Source organism: Phyllostomus discolor, chromosome 2 (assembly GCF_004126475.2).
Source record: "Phyllostomus discolor isolate MPI-MPIP mPhyDis1 chromosome 2, mPhyDis1.pri.v3, whole genome shotgun sequence".
Lineage (NCBI taxonomy): Eukaryota > Metazoa > Chordata > Mammalia > Chiroptera > Phyllostomidae > Phyllostomus > Phyllostomus discolor.
The window spans coordinates 174,484,016-174,505,117 of NC_040904.2; the positions used below are offsets into that span (position 1 = coordinate 174,484,016).

The 21,102-nt window shown below is 33.9% G+C and overlaps 1 protein-coding gene across 1 annotated transcript in view; it reads left to right on the top strand.

The window, feature by feature from the left end:
- The window catches only part of ABCD2 (ATP binding cassette subfamily D member 2), a 54,440-nt gene that overhangs the window by 21,496 nt on the left and 11,842 nt on the right, over positions 1–21,102 (top strand). The window contains exon 7 of the mRNA XM_028533468.2: positions 18,124–18,269. Within this exon, the coding sequence (XP_028389269.1) occupies positions 18,124–18,269 (146 nt within the window). The remainder of the gene's footprint in view (positions 1–18,123; positions 18,270–21,102) is intronic.

Consider the following 21,102-nt stretch of genomic DNA (forward strand, 5'->3'; position numbering starts at 1 on the left):
CAAAAAAGTAGAAGAGGAGGGACATTCCCAAATTCATTTTATAAGGCCAGCATTACCATGATACCAAAACCAGATAAGAAAATTATAGACCAATATCTCTGCTGGATATGGATGCAAAAATTCTCAAAAAAATATTAGGAAACCAAATGTAATACATAGTTCATTAAAAGAATCATACCATGATCAAGTGGGATTTATCCCTGGGATCCTAGGATGGTTTAATATATGCAAATCAATAAATGCAATGAATCACAGTAATAGAATGAAAGATTAAAATCATATGATCACCTCAATAGATGAAGAAAAGTCATTTGATAAAATATATCCTGCTTTCATGATAAAAACTCCCAACAAAGTGAGTATAGAGGGAGCATACCTGGACATAATAAAAGTCACTTGCAACAAACCCACAGATAATACAATACTCAACAGTGAAAGGTTGAAAGCTTTTCCTCTAAGATAGGGATAAGATAAGGGTACCCACTCTCATACTCTTATTCAACATAGCACTGGCAGTCCCCACTAGAGCAATAAGGCAAGATAAAGAAATAAAAGGTATCTAAGTCAAAAGGAAAAAAGTAAAATTGTCTTTGCAGATGATATGATTTTACATATTAATTTTGTGAAGACTCCATCAATAACATTTAGAACAAATTAACAAATTTAGTCAGTTGTAGGACATGAAATCAACATGCAGAAATCAATTGTGTTTCTATACACTAACAACAAACTATCTGAAAAAGAAAGAAAACAATCTCATTTACATTAGGATGCAAGACAATAAAATTCTTAGTAATAAATTTAACTAAGGAGGTGAACGATCTATGCACTGAAACCATAAGATTTCAATGAAAGAACCCAACAAATTAAAAGATATCCTCTCTTCATAGACTAGAAGGGTATTGTTAAAATGTGCATACTTCCCAAAGCCACCTGTAGAATCAGTGCAATTCCAGTGCCATTGTTGACAGAAATATAAAAAACAATACTAAAATTTGTGTGAAACTACAAATTACATGGAGTAGTGAAAGAAATCCTGAGAAAAAAGAACAAAGGCAGAGGCATCACATGTCCTGATTTCAAACTTATACTACAAAGCTGTAGTAATCAAAACAGTATGATATTGGAATAAAAATAAACAATGACTAATGGAACAGAATCAAAGACCCAGAAATAAACACTTGTTAATTAATATTTGAAAAGGAAGCCAAGACTGCTGAGTGAAGAAAAGATAGTCTCTTCAATAAACAATGTTGGGAAAACTAGACAAGAACGTACAGAAAAAATGAAATTGGACTCCTATTTTACACCATTAATGAAAATGAACTCAAAATTGATTCAAGATATGAATGTGAGAACTGAAGCCATAAACTCTTAGAAAAAAACATGGGAAACAAACTTCTTGACATTGGTCTTGGCAATGATTTTTTTTGGATATAACATCAAAAGAACAAGCAACAGAAGCAAAAATCAGTAAGTAGGGTTATGTCAAACTGAAAAGCTTCTACACAGCTAAAGAGGCAATCAAAAAAATGAAACAGCAACCCACAGAATGGAAGAAAATATTTGCAAATCTTAGTCTAATAGGGGTTTAATATACAAAAAATATAAAAAGCCATATAACTCAATAGCAAAAAAAATAAAACAGTTCAATTTTAAAATGGGCAGTATTTCATCTTGTCTTATGGCTGAGCAGTATTCAGTTGTATATATGTACCACAACTTCTTTATCTAGTCATCTATCGAAGGACACTTCCACTGTTTCCATGTCTTGGCTGCCATGAATAATGCTGAAATGAACATAGGAGTGCCTATATCTTTGCAAATAAATGATGGACCTTGAGAATATTATGCTAAGCAAAATAAGTCAGACAGAAAAAGTTAAGATCCATATAATTTCACACATATGTGGGATATAAAATTGAAAGCAACAAATGAACAAATAAGAAAAACAAACAAAGAAGTGAAAACTCATAGACACAGACCATACTACGGTGGCTACCAAAGGAAAGGGAGATGGAAGGGGTAGTAAAGAGTAAAAGGGCCAAATACATGGTAAGGGAAGATGAGTTGACTTTGAATGATTGGAACGCAATGCAATATACAGATCATGTATCACAGAAATGTATACTGGAAACCTCATTGACCAATATATAATCTCATTAACCAATGTCACTCCAATAAATTTAATAATAAAAAATATGAAAACCTGAGTTGGATTATTTTTTCCTGCAGATGTGTCATCTTAATGTTCTGACTTACAGTCTTGCTTTCAGATTTGCAAAGGATAAATACACAGATGCCTATTTAAATGTGCTTTTTGCATCTTTAATTAAAGTATAACAATATTTTCCACTGCAAAAAATAAAAATAATTAAAGTAAAATATGAAAATGGGCAGAGGAACTAAGGGACATATTTTTTCCAAAGAAGATACACAGATAGCGATCAGGTACATGAAAATGTGCTTGACATCGCTAATCACCAGCAAAACGCAAACCAAAACTGCAATGACCTGTCCTCTCACACCTATTAGAATGACTGTCCGCAACAAAGACAAGGGATATCGAGTGTTGGCAAGGATATGGAAAAAGGGAAACCTTTGTGTACTTTTGATGGGGATGTAAATTAGTGTAACACTACAAAAAACAGTATGGAGGTTCCTCCAAAACTTAAAAATAGAATTACCATAAGACCTAGCAAACCAACTTCTGGTTATTTATCCGGAGAAAATGAAAACAGGACCTTCAAGAGAGATCTGTGCTCCCATGTGTATTGCAGCATTATTCACAGCAGCCAAGAGATGGAAAAAACCTCGGTGCCCTCAGCAGGTAAATGGAAAGAGAAGATATGGTGTGTATATATATATACATGGGAATATTCTTCAGCCACAAGAAAGAAGGAAATCCTGCCATTTGTGACAATGTGATTAAAACTTGAGGGCATTGTGGTAGGTGAAATAAGTCAGGCAAGGACAAATACTGTGTGATATCACTTATATGTGGTGTCTAAAAAGCTAAACTTACAGAAACAGAGAATAAAGTGATTATGAGAGTTTGGAGAGCGTGAAAAAGGGGAGAGGTTCGTCAAGCATACCAACTTCCAGTTAGAAGATAAGTAAGTTCTGTGAATGTAATGCACAACATTGTGATTATTGTTGACAATAACATTATATATTTATAAGTTATTAAGAGGGTATAACTTTAAGGTTTTTACCACACAAAAAAAAATGGTAATCATGTGAGGTACTAGAGGTGTCAGGTCATTTTGTTATATGTGTTTCAAATCAACACGTCGTCCACCTTAAACTTACACAATGTTGTATGTCAGTTTTATCTTAGCAAAGCTGAATACCACTGAACTGTACACTTAAAAATGGTTAAGATGCATCATGTTATGTGTACTTAGGTGAAAGGTCAGGGCGGCAGTCGGGGCAGGAAAGTGCATCCGTCCAACTTTGCCCTCAGAGAAACCTAACTATGTTGTTTTGCAACAGATATAAATCACTGCAAAACTTTTTCTTAGTTATGAAATTTGCTTTTGCCTAAGCAAGAGGTCAACTGCTATTTAGCTAAGGCGAAAAATGAGAATGAAAAAGTACTTTTGAAGGCTAAAAATGTTTCTTAATAATTACTATTAAAAGTAATTTTATTTTGATTTAAAAACTTTAGCTTAAATCGAGTTTAAAAACTTGATTTAAAAAGCTTTGGAAACATGACAATGTATATTTAGGTTTAAAATCTTTATGTCGAGGAAAAGCATAGAATTTAGATGTATATGTAAGATGGAGGCGCAGGTAGAAATGCTTCGCTTCCTCACACAGCCAAAAGATAAACTAAGTCTCTAAATGTAGTGTTTATTTCTTGCATTCTAAAAGCTACTGATTTTTTCAAGCAAATTTGAAAATAATCTTAAAATTTTTATGATTTAAAAGGAAGCTGCTGAAACCTATTTCAAAATAATTCTCAGTAGCTAATTGTAAACATTTCTTCATAGGATATTCTCATTAATTAATATTGTCTGATATTTTATTGAATTAATTATAACAATACAATATTGCTTTTAAATACTAGGTTGGCAGGAAAAACTGTAAATTGAATATAAAATTGAGTATTATGTACCTACAGAATAAACTTCATAAGTCACAAACAGACCTTTATAATAATTTCCCTATTTTTACTTCTGTGATTGAAAGACTTCCATGCAGAGAATAGATCTGTGTGTGCAGCAATTAAATGTACATTAATTGTTCTTTTCATTGGGAAAAGGGAGTGTGATTTGTTAAAGTACATTTCTGTGCTGTCAGGCAGTGTACAGAAAAAAAAAGTAAACTACTGAGGAAAAATATTCTAATCAAGCATATTAGGCCACTTACATTTTTTAAACCAAGTCTCTAGAGAATGCTGGTATGGCTCAGTTTAAAAGCTGGGAAACATGAACTCCTAAGAAATTATGAAATCATTCTAGCAATGTTAATAATGAGACCCAGATAAAAGAAATCTGGGCCTTCATTCAAGAATACAAATAACAAGTTGTGGTAGATAAATTTGTCTCAAAACAACTTTTTCTCTCATCTCATCTTTATTAATGGTTGGATATGACAACTCCTGGAATATTTCATAAGTTTGAACAAGGAAATATTTCATCTAGAATATAGATTTAGCCACTCTAAATCTGTGGTAAAATTCTTAGTCTTGTTAGATAGTACTTTAAAAAACATTTTGGCAATTTCAGGCTGTTTGAAACACTGAATTTCCTGAGCAATGTGACTGAACTCCTTAAACTGATTATTAAAACTCATTGTTACTTTTTGACTGTCAGGAAAAGTCTTTCCCTTGGATACAGATCTTTAATTTCTTTTATCAACTCTTGGTGCAGTCTCTCTATGTTCCCTACTAAGGGCAGATTTATGCTCTCCTGCTCTAACATACTAATTCATTAATTTATGACCCATTAATCACTTAGTAGTTCCCTAGTATGTCTCTGTTGTCTTCAGCCATTAAAACCTCAAAAGCCCAATCCTTTATTGAGTTGTTTAGTTCACCTCCTAACAAAATATTATTGTATGTTAACACTAATCAAATGAAAAGTGAAACTTTTGGTAGAGGTTGGGGGAGCAGAAAGCAAAGGAGGGAAAGAGAAGGAATGAGAGAGAATGGAGAGGAAGAAGTGATAGAGGGAGACTGGAAGGGAAAGAGGGAAGAAAGACAGAACATAAAAAAGGTGTTTACTCAACAAAAGGTAGCAAAATCTTGGATTCCTTTATACTACTTAAAAAAAAAATCCTCCTCCAGAGGATCACTTGCATACATTATATATCTGTCCTCGGCAACAGTCTGCAGTTGGGCACCAACCCACCATGTAATTATGTTCCCAAAGCCCTGCTCTCACTATCTTGGAACAAATATCTTGGGAACAAAATTTTTACCATGACTTTACTACTCAAATACATGCACTCAGATCAACAAATCTGAAATAGATTCAGATTTCCCACAATTTTATATGAAAAAGAAACTTGTACAAATTTCATTCATCTTTGACTTGAAGTCTGAAAAGAAAAAAAGTTAGGAAAGTGCAAGGATTGAGTTATGGATCAAATTAAATTTGACTAAATATTTTTTAAAAGAATAGGGAGGAAAGAGGAGGAATGGAATGGGTAGGATATTATACTTCATATCTTGAGAAAATTATTGAATTTTATTCTTTGTCAATATGCTACTCTTTTATTTAATTTTAGTTTAACCAGTATTTACAAAAGCCGTGCTAGAAGATACTACAGAGGATGGACAATGAACAAGACACAGTTATTCACAGTATGGTGCTCACATTGAATTTGGTTTTAAACAAAAACATGCAAGTAACTTAACTAAAAGACAGAATAAGTGCATCAAAAAGGCCAATAAATGTTATAGATATTGAAAGTAAGGAAAAGTATGAAGGAACAGTATGTCATTTGACCTGGGTTTTGAAAGCTAGGATTTTAATAGCTGTCATGAGTTGGATGTTTCTCCAATGTGTGAATAGATCAGAAATACCACAGATTCAAGTAAGCACAAGTTATTAATTGTCGTTTTTGGACATTTCTAAGCAGAGCTGTCCTGTCCACCCTCCCTCTAATATACTAAACTGAGAAAAGCAAGTATTTAGTAGATATATCTCCATTAACATTATATATCATTGGTACATACTGGAAATAATAGTGTCCACCGCCTAGGTCTTTAAGCGTTGCTAAAGTTTTCTTTGAATTACTTTTCATTTTTAATTTTATTTTTTGATTGAGAGGGAGAGAGAGAGATTAAAGGCGGGATGGAGGGAGAAGGAGAAGGAGACAGAGAATGAGACAATTTGTTGTTCCACTTATTTATAAATTCATTGGTTGATTCTTGTATGTGCCCTGACCAGGGATCAAACCCACAACCTTGGCATATTGAGACAGTGCTCTAACCAAGTGAGCTACTCTGATGGGCTCTGAATTATTTTTTTACATTCTCTAGTGTTTCGAGAGTCTGCTATTTTCTCTCTTTCCACCTAAGGAGCTCATCTCCTTATATGTCTTATATGTTAAATTTTAGTCTGCCAATACATCTTGAAAAACAACAAAAAATGACAAAAACTTGCTTCTATAACAGTCATGTTTTGTTCTCTTTTGTCAGAAGACATTCTGAAATTATAAATAACATTTTATTTACCAGCTCACTATTTGTTTACTAACTACATTCACTTGGTAGTATATTCAAATACTGTGTTACTTAATCTTCTGGAAAAAATGTAAATATTGCTTAACAAAGTAGTTATAAATCACACTTAAATATTTAATGCATCATAATCCTAAATTTGGTTGTAGATAAGAAGGAAAGCATGACTAATTAGTTTACACAGCAAATTAAATATAGATAACTTTACTTCTGTCTAACTTTTAATATATGAGCAGTACATATTAATTATGCTCAGCATAAAATCATGCTAATAGAATATTATAAATAATTAAATTGCAGTTCAAAGGGATTAGAGACGTTAGTACTTAGAGTTACCCCACAGTTCAGAGCTAGGGTTAGACTTCACCAAATCTTTGAACAAACCCTCTGGGCTCACCACCTCTTATTTTCAGATTACTAAAGTAATCATATTAAAACATGTACCTGTGCCCCACTGTTTGACCTTAAATGTTTTTTCAAACAATCATAACAGTTAAAACCCCTGTAGCACTGCTATTCCCCAAATATATGGGGGATAACAAACCATTGTTCTTTTACAGTTTGCATTCCCTTTCAAAAATGTCTATTTTCTTCAACTGCTTTTCTTAGTAATAAGAGCTTATGACATGAAAGCTTAGCTTTTAGAAGTGCCAGCATTTAATCCATATTTTCTTTGATGGCATTTTTGCTCATGCCTTTAATGACACTGTCTGTGCATTTTTGAAATAAACTGAATTGGTCATTGATTTTTATTTTGAGAATCTGTGACCTCTTGAGATAATTGATAGATCCTAGGGCATCTTGAGCAAAGGCTAAGCATCTCTGGCCTATTACTTTTAAAAAAAAATATTAATTTACAATGTGCCAAGCAATTACTGTGTGTTAGTCACTATTTTAAACTATTTTATTTATTTATTTTTAGAGAAAGGGGAAAGGAGAGAGAAATACATCGATGTATGAGAGAAACATTAATTGGTTGCCTCTTGCACACATGCCCCCTTCCTGCAACCCAGTCATGTGTTCTGACCAGGAACCAAACCAGCGACCCTTTGGTCTGCAGACTGGTGGTCAATACACTGAGCCACACCAGCCAGGGCTAAGCATATTATATGTTGCTAATTTTTGTGTATGATAACCCATAAGGTTGGTGTTAGTATCCTTAGTTTACCAATGAGAAAACTTAGGCAGAAATCATCCAGCTGATAAATGTTGGAACTAACAATTTAACTTAGGCATGTCTGACTCTAAAGTCATTTTGTCTTAGTTACTACCTATAGCAGTGGACATGTCTCTGAAAAATTACTGTTCTCTGGCCTGACCTCTCAAGTGAATGTCACCAGCTAAGGTTGTTGGCTTGATATGCTTAAATTGTACTAATAACAAGCTATTGTTTGGAAGCAGAGTCCTTTTACTGCTCAGTGTAGAAGGCAGTCCAGGCCAATTTCAGCATAATGTTTACCATTGGTACAGTACTTGGTTTTCATTCATTAATGTTAATATGAAAGAAGCTATATTCTTGTATAAAAGTGAAATTTAAAAATATTTACACTATGACCAAATCATTTTGAAATTAGAATATATTCTTTATTCTTTCCTATTCTTCTAAAACCAATTTTTCTATAAAATTTCAAATGATTTCTCATAAATATTTCCTTAATTTTAAATCAGACTTTTTGAAGAGATATTAAACAAGCAAATCTTAATTTTTACAAAGCATTATAGCATAAAAAAATCATTATTTAGGCTATATGTTGCCAAAAGAAGAGACTCTTTACAACAGAGTAAAGACTGTTACAAGAAACCCAGCATAATGGACAGAGCACTCAGATAACACCAAAAATACCAACGTAGGCACAACTGTACTGTATGTTAAGATGTACATGTGTCAAATGAGTTTTGTCAATGTTTGAAAATCTGAACTTCCTTTTGAATTGTTTCTGTATGAATGCATTCCAAATCTAGGATTTGGGCTATGTTATATAACATCACTTAATCCATATTCATAAAACCAGAGAATGACTATTAAAAAACAGGAAGTACATGAGATCAGAGGGAGGTTGGAAGACCTAATTTGCTCCCTATCTCCATAGAAGAAAAGATGCCCTCGTAGTAAAGTATTTTTAGTGAGATCCTTGCTTTTCTTTTTTTGTCTCAGGTCTCAGATTAAAATGGGAGGAAATGGTCTGGAGAAGGACCTAAGAAAAAATATGGAGGAATGTTAATCAAATATCTTGATCACTTTTTCCTGGATCTCTGGCTTTTGGACTTTTTGATTCTAATGAATCTCTAGGTGCCAGAACACAGACAGACAGATCCTCAGTAGGACAAGGAGTATGTTTATTTAAGTAAGATGCAGGCTAGCAAGGCCATGGTCTGAGTGGAATGCTGGTCTGAAAGGGCCACTGGAATAAAGGAAGAATGTGACATGGTTTAATCCAAGCCTATTCATTGAGCCCCATGCCTAGTGGGTTATGTATACACTGGTCTTGCTCTCTACAAATTAAATAAATCTGGGCTTCGAGAGTAGGAGTTGTCACTGGAACAGACTTTTGCCTATGTTATATGTGAGTCACTGTTGAATGGATCTTTATAGAATATAAGCTAGAAGGGGTATCTGCTTGTCTCTATGCATTGGTGGTATCCTATACATATGGTATGCCTATGCATATTGTGACTGTGCAGTGAACCTGTAATGAATAATTGAATTAATTGATGAATGAATATCTCCACAGACTTGGCTTCTACTACCAAATTAGTTTGGCTCCTTATACTAATTAGGAAGCTAACTATTTTGGTGCTTGCACTAGATAGGTCACATAATGCTCTTTAGGGTGGGAATAAATATTTGTCATTTAACATGTCTTTTTTAAAAGAAATTATCTTAGTTATGAAGAAGGTTCAGTAGTATTGCTGTAGCAAATTTACTTCTATTCCATTGCAATATGACTATTAGACTCAAAACAAGTAAGCTTTGAATAAGTATCTTTGGGCAATTAGCTGACAGAATTGTATACTATACATTTTGGTACATCCTGTGTAGTAATTGTTACAGTTTAGTTCTTTAAAATGTCTTAAAAGGATCTATAAATACAAACATAATTTCCTATAGCTTTGTATCGCTTGGAAAAATGTTGCTTTTTTTCAGATATAACTCTTCTATGGGCTAAATTTAAAAATAGTAATGGAAAAAATCTTGTACTACATTGAAAAGTTTTCCTCATTATTAGGGTATACCACATGGAATTCTAATTTTTTAGGGTAGGTAGGTCAAATGTCAGAAATTTCATACAGTAATTTAATATAATGATACCCTTAACAAAGTTGAATTCTAAATAATTTATATTTTTATTAGCTTGCCCATATTTAGATTATTCCATCAATACGGGAAATGAACACAGTCCCTGCTCTTAAGAGGATCCATACATCTCTGCTTTGGCACCTAGAAATATCTTATCCTAGAGATATAACTTCAGTAATAAGTAACTATCTTCTTTTCAGTTGAGTGTTTCTTCCTTTTGCTACATATTTATTTAAAGAATATTAGGAGTGACTTAAGAATTGAGGACTGAAATCTTGTTTTTACTGCTCATAAAAAATTTGATGACATGATTGGTTCAGCATGTACCAATGATATATGAATTATTAATAGCTAGATTTTATGGCTTTCAGATTGCTAACTTCTCATTACTATGGCAACACAGCAGTTCCTAGCTGTACCTTATTCTTAAACTTAACACATGCCTTAAATATAGTTAAATTGCAGTGAAACTTTTATCAGTATTGTTCACAGTTAAAGCCTAGATGACTATGAAATATTTAGCATTTCAGGTGATCATTCCAGAGACTTCAGGCACAAAGACCAAGTTAACATTTCTCCATGCTTCTTGTTCTTTTTATCTTTCTCCCTGTTAAATAGAAAAATAAAGAATAATATACAAATATAACAATATAAACTCTATAAATGTCAGTATATTTTACCAAAACAGTCATAAACTGTCAATACTGAAACAGACAAAAAATGGAGAGTATAATACAAGTTATAAAAGTACCCAAGACATTTGTAACAACTTTAAAAAGCCATAATCACTGGAAATGGGTTTGACCTTAAATAATTTTACTTTAATTTTATCATTACGATTAACAGTTTCAGTTACAGATGCCTTTGAAGGAATTTTAGATTACAAAGGAAAACAACTGTGATCATTGTTTAATGATAATTATTTAAATTACAGTGCAACACCTATAAGTTTATTTCAATATTTTTCCCACAACAAATGGAGTGATTCTGAATTTTACTTAAAGTAAATTAGAAGTAGCTAGTGTTCCTGTTTTGACAGCTACTAATTATAAGCAATCTATTTTTTTGTTGTTGCTTATACTATGTGTGTTGCTTGATTCTCCTGATGGGCCAGAACAAGTAAGCTAATAACTTTCTGATATGGTCATTGATCTACTTGAAATGTTTTGAAGATAATTGAAATAGGTCTATATATCTAGAAAGGAAAGTTTAGTAAAGGGTACTTTAAGTGCTTATCAATTATGTATAACTTTGGTAGAACTAGAAAAACTTGAGTTAGCTTAAAATGTTAATTTCCAGGCCTTAGAGTTAGAAAAAGGATCACATGCAAATAAATCATATAAACATTGGATGTAGGGTCCCCCATTTCCTTGTACTTTCAAATAAATTCTTGATATAGCCTTTCTAGAGGATTCTGTGGTAACTTCAACTTCATAATATTTTAAATAATTATGTATATATTTATTGTTGTTCGAATACAGTTGTCCCCATTTTCCATCACCACTTCCGTCTTCACCCCACCTACCACCCTCCATCCTTACCCCCTTTGGCTTAGTCCATGGGTCCTTTATCCATGTTCCTTAGCAGTCCTTTCCCTTCTTTCCCCCATTATCTCCTTCCCCCCTCCCGTCTGGTTACTGTCAGTTTGTTCTTTATTTCAATGTCTCTGTTTATATTTTGCTTACTTGTTTGTTTTGTTGATTAGGTTCCACTTATAGGTGATAACACATGGTATTTGTCTTTTACCACCTGGCTTATTTCACTTAGCATAATGCTCTCCAGTTCCATCCATGCTGTCCCAAAGAATAGGAGCTCCTTTCTTTCTGCTGCATAGTATTCCATTGTGTAAATGTACCCAGATTTTTGAGCCACTCATTTACTGATGGGCACCTATGTTGCTTCCAACACCTAGCTATTGTAAATTGTGCTGCAATGAGCATTGGGATACACAGGTTCTTTTAAATTAGTGTTTCAGGATTCTTAGGGTGTAATCCCAGCAGTGGAATTACTGGGCCAAAAGGCAGTTCCATTTTTAGTTTTCTGAGGAAATGCCATACTGTTCCACAACAGTGCACCAACAGTGCACTAGGGTTCCCTTTTGTCCTCATCCTCTCCAGCACTTTTTTGCTGATTTGTTTATGATGGCCATTCTGACATCTGTGAGGTGGTATCTCATTGTAGTTTTAATTTGCATCTCTCTGATGGCTAGTGATGCTGAGTATCTTTTCATATGTCTATGGGCCCTTCGTATGTACTCCTTGGAGATGTGTCTGTTCATGTCCTTTGCCCATTTTTTAATTGGATTGTTTGTCTCCCTGGAGTGGAGTCATGTGAGTTCTTTACATATTTTGGAGATCAAACCCTTGTTCAAGATATCATTGGCAAATATGTTTTCCCATATGGTTGGTTCCCTTTTCATTTTGCTGATGTTTTCTTTAGCTATGCAGAAGCTTTTTATTTTGATGAAGTTCCATTTGTTTATTCTTTCCTTTGTGTCCCTTGCTCTAGGGGACACATCAGTGACAATATTGCTGCATGAAGTATCTGAGATTTTCCTGTCTACGTTCTCTAGACTTTTATGGTGTTGTGACTTATATTTAAGTCTTTTATCAATCTTGAGTTATTCTGGGATATGGCATAAGTTGGTGGTTGAGTTTCACTTTTTTGCATGTAGCTGTCCAGATCTCCCAATGCCATTTGTTGAAGAGGCTATTTTTACTCCATTTTATTCTTCTTCTCCCTTTGTCCAGTATTAATTGATCATAGAGACTTGGCTTTATTTCTGTGCTCTCTCTTCTGTTCCATTGATCTTCAGTTCTTATGCCAGTACCAGGCTGTTTTGATTACTGTGGCTATATAATACAGTTTGATGTCAGGTATGGTGATTCCTCCTACTTTGTTCTTCTTTCTCAAAATTGCTGCAGCTATTCAGGGTCATTTATGGTTCCATATACATTTTTTAAATGTTTGTTCTATATCTGTGAAATATGTCATTGGTATTTTAATAGGGATTGCATTGAATCTATAAATTGCTTTGAGAAGTATGAACATTTTGATGATGTTAATTTTTCCATTCCATGAACACAGTATATGCTTCCATTTATTTGTGCCTTCCTTAATTTCTTTCTTCAGTGTTATATAGTTTTCTGAGTACAGGTCTTTTACCTCCTTGGTTAGGTTTATTCCTAGGTTCTTTATTTTCTTGTTGCTATAGCAAATTGTATTTTTTTTCCTGATTTCTGTTTCTGATATTTCATTGTTGGTGTACAAAAATGCCTTTGACTTCTGAGTATTGACTTCATATCCTGCTGCTTTGCCAAATTCACTTATTAGGTTGAGCAGTTATTTGGTGGGGTCTATAGGGCTTTCTATGTACACTGTCATGTCTCTGCAAACAATGACAGTTTTACTTCCTCCTTTCCAATTTGGATGCCTTTTATTTCTTCTTCTTGTCTGAATGCTTGTCTAGGACTTCCAATACTATGTTGAACAGAAGTGGTGAAAGTGGACATCCTTGTCTTGTTCCTGATCTTGGTGGAAAGGCTTTTAGTTTTTGCCTGTTGAGTATGATATTGGCTGTAGGTCTCTCATATATGGCCTTTATTATTTTTAGGAATGCCCCCTCTATTCCCACTTTGCTGAGTGTTGTTATCATAAATGAGTGCTGTACCTTATCAAATGCTTTTTCCACATCTATTGATATGATCATGTGATTTTTGTCTTTTGTTTATGTGATGTATTACATTTATTGATTTGTGAATATTGTACCATCTTTACATTCCTGGGATGAATCCCACTTCATCATGGTGTATGATCTTTTTAGCATATTGCTGGATGCAGTTTGCCAATATTTTATTGAGAATTTTTGCATCTATGTTCATCAGCAATATTGGCCTGAAGTTTGCTTTCTTTATTATGTCTTTATGTGGTTTTACGATTAGTATGATGCTGGCCTCATAAAAAGAGTTTAGTCTTCCCTCTTCTTGGATTTCTTGGAATAGTCTGTGAAGGATAGGAGTTAGCTCTTCCTTAAATGTTTTGTGAAATTCTGTGAAACAATCTAGTCTAGGGCTTTTGTGTAATGGGAGTTTTTTTTTTTATTACTGCTTCAATTTCACCAGCTGTTATCAGTTCATCTGACTTTCTGCTTCTTCTTGATTCAGTTTTGGAAGATTATATGTTTCTAGAAATGTGTCTATTTCACCCAGGTTTTCAAATTTCTTGGCATATAGTTGCTCATAGTAATTTATTATAATCCTTTGTATTTCTGTGGTATCAGTTGTAATTTCTTCTCTTTCATTTCTGATTGTATTTATTTGGGTCCTCTCTGTTTTTTTCTTGATGAGTCTGCTTAAAGGCTTGTAGATTTTGTTTATCTTTTCAAAGAACCAGCTCCTGGATTTATTGATCCTTTTTGTTCTTTTAGTCTCTATGTCATTTAATTCTGCTCTGATCTTGGTTATTTCCTTCCTTCTACTTGCTCTGGGCTTTGTTTGTTGTTGTTTTTCAAGTTCTTATAGATGTAGGATTAGGTTGCTTATTTGAAATGTTTCTATCTTTTTTAGGTAGGCCTGTATTGCTATGAACTTCCCTCTCAAGATTGCCTTCACTGTGTCCCTTAGGTTTTAGAATGCTGTGTGTTCATTTTCATTTGTTTCCAGAAACTTTTTAGTGTACTAACTAAAAAACTATTCATTGGCCCTGGAGGCCAATTTTTATTTTATACTACTATTATTATTACAAAATATTAATTTAAGATATTGTCACATTATATACATGCTTAAGATTATGTAAATAAACAAATAATTGTGTGTCCTCATTGTGTTTAAAAAATATATGGTTAGACTGGAGAGGGAAGGATAAAGAAAGGGGTAGGAGGGGAAGACATGAGGATTTTATAGAAGAAATGTGACCAGAAAATGTGTCGCTACTTTGGAAAATAGTTGGGCAATTCTGCAAAAGGTTAGGCTAGTTACCACATGCACTAGCAATTTCACTCCTCGCTGTATGTCCACTATTCATACTAGCCAAATAGTGGAAACAACTGAAATATCCGTCAGTGGATGAACAGATTAATAAAATACGGCAATGCATATAATGGACTATCATTCAGCCATAAAAGGAATGGAATACTGTTATACGATGCATTATGGGTTAACCTGAAAACATGGTAACAGAAAAAAGACCTTCACAAAAGACCACATATTGTATAATACTATATATTAAATGTCCAGAATAAGCAATTCATGGAGACAGAAAGTATACTAGTGGTTGCTAGGGGCTGGGAGGAGGAAAGAACAAGGAGGGTCTGCTGTTGACTATGGAGTTTCTTTTGGGGGTGAAAAAACATTCTAACATTAGACAATGGTGATGGTTGCATGAATTTGTGAGTATACTAAAAGTCACTTAATTGTACAGTTTAAAAGGGTAAAGTTTATGGTATGTGGATTATACTTCAATTGTATATATGTACATTCATATGGTAAGATTTTTATTGGCCCTTATGAATAGGAATCTGTGGTTATATTTTTTAAATAAAAATATAAGTATTTTTATTTTCATATATTAGTTAAGTTTGTTACAAAAATAACTTTGTGCTATCTATTCTTCAACTAAATCATTTGCATATTATGGGAAATAGGTAGCAATTGGCCTACAAAACACATTTTGTAATAGTTAAAGTCTTCAACTCTCTCTCTCTCTCTCTCTCTCTCTCTGTCTGTCATGCACACACACACACACACACAACACACTTTTCTTAAGTTCAATAATCATAAATCTTCACCCTTAACCACTTTAGGCTATATTTTCTTTCTTTCTTTTTTTATTTTAATCATTGTTCAAATACAGTTTTCTCCTTTTTACTCCCAATCCAATCCCCCCTCCCACCCCAATATTTTCAAAAAGCAATAGTAGTCTCTAACATTACCACCATAATACAAAGATCAAATTCATGAAAATTAACATTGCCATAATATTATTATCTGAACACACTTTTGTTGGTTTGCAAACTGGCCCCCTGCAGAGAGGGCAAGGAGAGATGGAAAGAAGAGGCAGACTGCTCCAGACTGTTAGGTAGCTGTTTTAATAAGCAAGGACACTTACATGCAAGTATTGTCTTGGGCAGCTGTAAGATAAGTAAACCTCTGCCCCTGCCCAACAGAATCCTAAGAGTTTATGCTGAGGTCTTAACTGGGTTCAGTCATGTATACCATCCAGATGGGCTCAACAACACATTGTTCTCTCAAGGCCGGGTCCTTGAAGAGAGCTCCAGCTGGGACCCGTGGGCAGAGCAATCAGGCACTTCAAGGGCAGCAGAGGGAGTGAGGAGCCTCTGATTGGCCCTGGTCTAGCTCACGGGTCAACCAGTGGTCATTTCCTCTGGATGACCTCCTCCAACAACCTCACATATTCAAATTTTGCCAATTCTCACAACATGATTCTTCATAATAACTTGTTTTTCTCGAATCAGCATCATACGTTGCATTTTGAGTTGCCATGTCACTCCAGTTTCTTTTAGTATAAAAGAGTTCCTCAGCCTTTCTTTGTGCTTTATATCATTGATGTTTGTAACAGTACAGGACTGCTATTGTTGTTTTTATTTTTATTTTGTAAGGAATTCCCTCACCCGCAGTTTTTCTAATGGTTTCCTCATGATTTGATTCAGGTTACACAGTTTTTGCGTGGATATTATCTGTATTAGTTCCCAAGATCTGCTGTAACCAAAAACTTGGTGTACTGCATTTTCTTTAGTAAATATAAGCAGATAAGTACATATTTCCTTATTTTGCATTTATTTTACATAAAAGTAGTATACTGCAGCCAGCCATCTGTACCTGCAGGTTCCACACCTGCAGATTCTCCAACCATGGATCAAAAAGATTTTTTTAAATCTTATGTTATAAAAAAAAAGTTATGTTGTTATGTTGTTGCTTATGGGTACTTTGTTGTTATGCTTGCATCGGTACTGAACATGTACGTTTTTTTCCTTGTAATTATTTTCTAAACAACACAGTATAACAACTATTTATATACCATTTAGGTTGTAATATTAAGAATTTCAAGTAATCAGGAGATGATCTAAGATATACAGGAGGATGTTTGTAGGTTATATGCAAGTTCTATGCCACTATATAAGGGGCCTACCCATCTGAGGATTGATACCCATGGGGGTCTGGGAACCAGTCCCCTGCAGATAGCAGGGATGACTGTATAGGTCAGTTTTTCTCAGATGGGGATAGTTATGATCCCCAGGGAACACTATCTGGAGATTTTTTTTTGTCACTACTGTAGTGATGCTGCTAGCATCTAATGCGTAGAGACCAGGTATGCTTCCAGACATCCTACAATACACAGGGTGGCCTTCGACAACAAAGAATCATGCAGTTTAATACATCCATAATGCCACTGTTGAGAAACCCTGCTGCACATCTATTTTTGTGGGATTTTTTCAACTTAACAATATTTTATGGAAATCACTCTATATCAATTCAGAGATTTCTACATCCTCTTTTATAACTACATGGGATAGGTATTATAGCTTACTCCCTTTACCCACTTTATATGAACATTTAGGTTGTTTCCAATATTTTGCAATTACAAATAATACTGCAATGGATAACCTTATGAACTTTTTGTTATTGTTGCTGTTAGAATTTTTGGAAGTGTATCTTTAAATTCTTAGAAGGGTGTCAAATGCCAAGTGATATATTGGTTTGCCTAATTCCCTCCAAAGGGCTGTACCATTTTACACTTTCACTGTTGTATGAGAGTACCTATTTCTCCATGGGCTGGGATGAATTGTCAGGCGTTGACCCTCTGCCAATCAAGCATGAAACTCAGAGTAGTTCTAATTTATATTTCTCTTATTATGAGTGGCACTTTAAAAAATGTTTTGTTTGTTCACATTGCTGGGTCAAAATCCTAAATTTTTCAGTAAATCTTTACATAAACACAACAGTATATTATCCTGCCATACCTGAGAGGAAAATACTCATCACTAGGCAAAATATGTAATCCTAGACATGTGGTATTTAAAGTCCACTGTGGAGTTTCAGTCCACCAGGATGTCACACTGACTAAACTGAAATGACTTTGTACTACAAGGTCTTATGTGTTTGGTGTCTTGTAGGCCATACATGTCACTTGGAAGTCTTCGGGATCAAGTCATCTATCCTGATTCAGTGAATGACATGCATGATAAAGGCTACACAGACCATGACCTGGAATGTATCCTACACAATGTCCACCTCTATCACATAGTTCAAAGAGAAGGAGGTAAGCTCCATCATTCCTTTTTTAATGCATTTAACGTAGGTTTTTAAAAATAAATGGGTAAATTCTCTGTGGTTTAACTTGAATATATGCTATTATTGGAACATAAGCACACAAGGAAAGATGGAGTTTACAGCTTTTACTGCTTTTCCATTACTGATATTCTCTTTTCTGTTTGTGCTGTATTTCATGCAGCTCACTGGGCTTTTTATTAAGTCTACTGCTGGCATTTTATTATAGTTATATTTTTGTATTTGAATGTACAAGTGTCCCTGAGGCCATTGTTGATCTAGATATGTATAAAGTTTATGACAGAAATATTTTCCTATAAGTTCTCATCTTACATTAAACTTAATAATCTGAGAGATAATTGTCACAGAACTACCTTTTTGTTTTGAGACCCACAGTTTTACCAATACATTTTTTTCTCTCTTAAGCAGCATATAGAGAATTAGATAAAATATGGAAACTTCTGTACTGTGGTTTTTCAGCATAAGATATTTTTGGAAGAATAGGAATAATAATTGTAAACATATGAGCTTAAAAAGAATTGCTTTAGAAAAGTCATCTTTTCAAATAACTTGATAACATATAATTTGATAGCCCTGAAAAAATAAGCTTGAATTCTACATTTCATTTTGAATGGATTTTATGTTCTATTCCTAATGCTTTTACATTATCAGAAGAAGCAATGTAGTATAGTAACTAAGCATATGAGCTTTGAAGTCAAAGTTCTGTGATTAAATCTTAATTAGTACTGTTCTCTTATCTTCAACTGTAAAATGAGGATAAATATCTACATTATAAGGATTCTGAGAAGATTAAATAAAACTGTGTAAAGCATTTAGAACAGTGACATATAGTAAATGCACAAGGATTAGTAGCTAATGGTACTATTTACTAGTTATAATATCGATACTGTAGTATTTTGCCTTTGGGTGATATTTGATATTTTACATAGAATTTTCACGTATATTAATTTATTTGATCCTTACAAAAAGCAAATGCAGACAAGGGCGGTGCTACTATATTTGTTTTCATGGGGTTTGTAACACCATTATGTATAAACGCTACAGATGTGGAGAGCGGGTTGTCTTTGTTTCACATGGTCAGCTCCTTCCCCATTTTAAAACACCGCCACAGTGTGTGCTGCCTGTTAGTCTTGGGTAAGTTATTTTGGATAAGTCTGATGCCCAATAATCCAAGCAGAAGTGTTTGATAAATGTGGGATATTTTATTTTTCAGAAGTCAGCAAGAAGTTCTAGAACTGCTTATAAGATGTTCCAACTTTAATAATGTAATAGTAATTGTTACAGTTATTGAGTGCTTACTATGCAGAATATAACATGAAGCAATTTACATTGTCAACTTATTTAAAATTTATAATTTCCCAATGATGTGAGTTTTACTAACCTTTTTACACTGGTGAAATTCTGAAGTTCGGTATATTCCCCAGGGGCCTATAGCAAGTGGTAAGACAGAGATTCAAACACAGACCTTACTTGAAAGCAATGTTCTGTACTATGCTGGGACACTGTGCTATGTTATCCCCCAGCTTCCTGGACACTAGTAAGAATTGTTATATCCTGACACATCAAAAAATTCCAAGGAAACACGCATTACTTGCTCAATCCTTAAAATATGTGATATGTTTTTAAGTAAAGCAAGAAAGCACTTCCATTTGCAAGGTCATCACTTACTTTAGAAGAAGCCTGCTGGAGTTCTGTTTAGACTACCTAATATTTTGCTTAGAGAAATGCTTTGCTAAAAGATGGAATTAAAAGCTATGTTTCATCCCATCAAAGAGGTTACAAAGTAGAAAGTAGAAGTGTTAACAAATGGTCATGAACCAAATCAGTTTGTGCATCTTTAGGATGCAGGAAAACCATTTTCTTTTCATCTGTCTTAGTCTCCTTCACTCAGCACATCAGAGGTAATAATATGGCTTAGGGTTCTGATTTAGGTTCTGAGATTAAGCAGTATTGCCTGCTAAAACCTTTGGATTTAGTGAAACAAAAGACATGATTTATTTTAATATGTAAAGCCAAAATTTTCTTCAACCCAAATACTTCTCTCTTGTCTTCTCAATTGGAAGGGGGATTTCTTATAAGCCCAGAATATTTCTCTACCGTGTAGAAATCTGAGCTTAATTTTCAAATCCTCATTTATGTTTCATAAATGCCATGTAATTCAGCCATAAAGAAAAATGTTATTTCAGTAGTTTTCACTAGATGCAAGAACTTCAAATCAGATGGCATTTTGAGGTTTGTTTCCTAATATAAAATAATAAGGATATGGTTTTAAATAGATAGAAATTTCCTAGAAGGAAAATGACACACACAATTCTGCAATTTAGTTTTTCATATAAAATATATTCTGGAGACATTTCTAAATTAGTATATATAGATCTGACCTATTTTTTAAAAATAGAGCATTGGTTTTGGAATACATATCCAACAGTCAGTAATTAAGAGCTGTAAGAGATGGTATAAATAAACTGTAAAAGCATGAAGACAGATCTACATATAAGTCACAGCTCTGATATCTAGCTGTGTAAAATTAGACACGTCAGTTTTTCCATGAGTTTCAGTTTATCCATCTATAAAATGCAACTAATAATATCTACTTCATGTGGTTGCAGAATATATAATGAGGAAACTCATACACTTAAATGGCACATGGGAGCCATTTAAGTTAGTTCCTGTCTTACCCTTTGAAGACTTGCAATAGGCCTTTGCAAGTCTGTTGGTCTTTCCCCGCAAAGCCTGCAAAATTAGTATAACTACATCAACCCTTTAGAGATATTCTGAAACAAATTGTGTGTCAGCATTTAGGA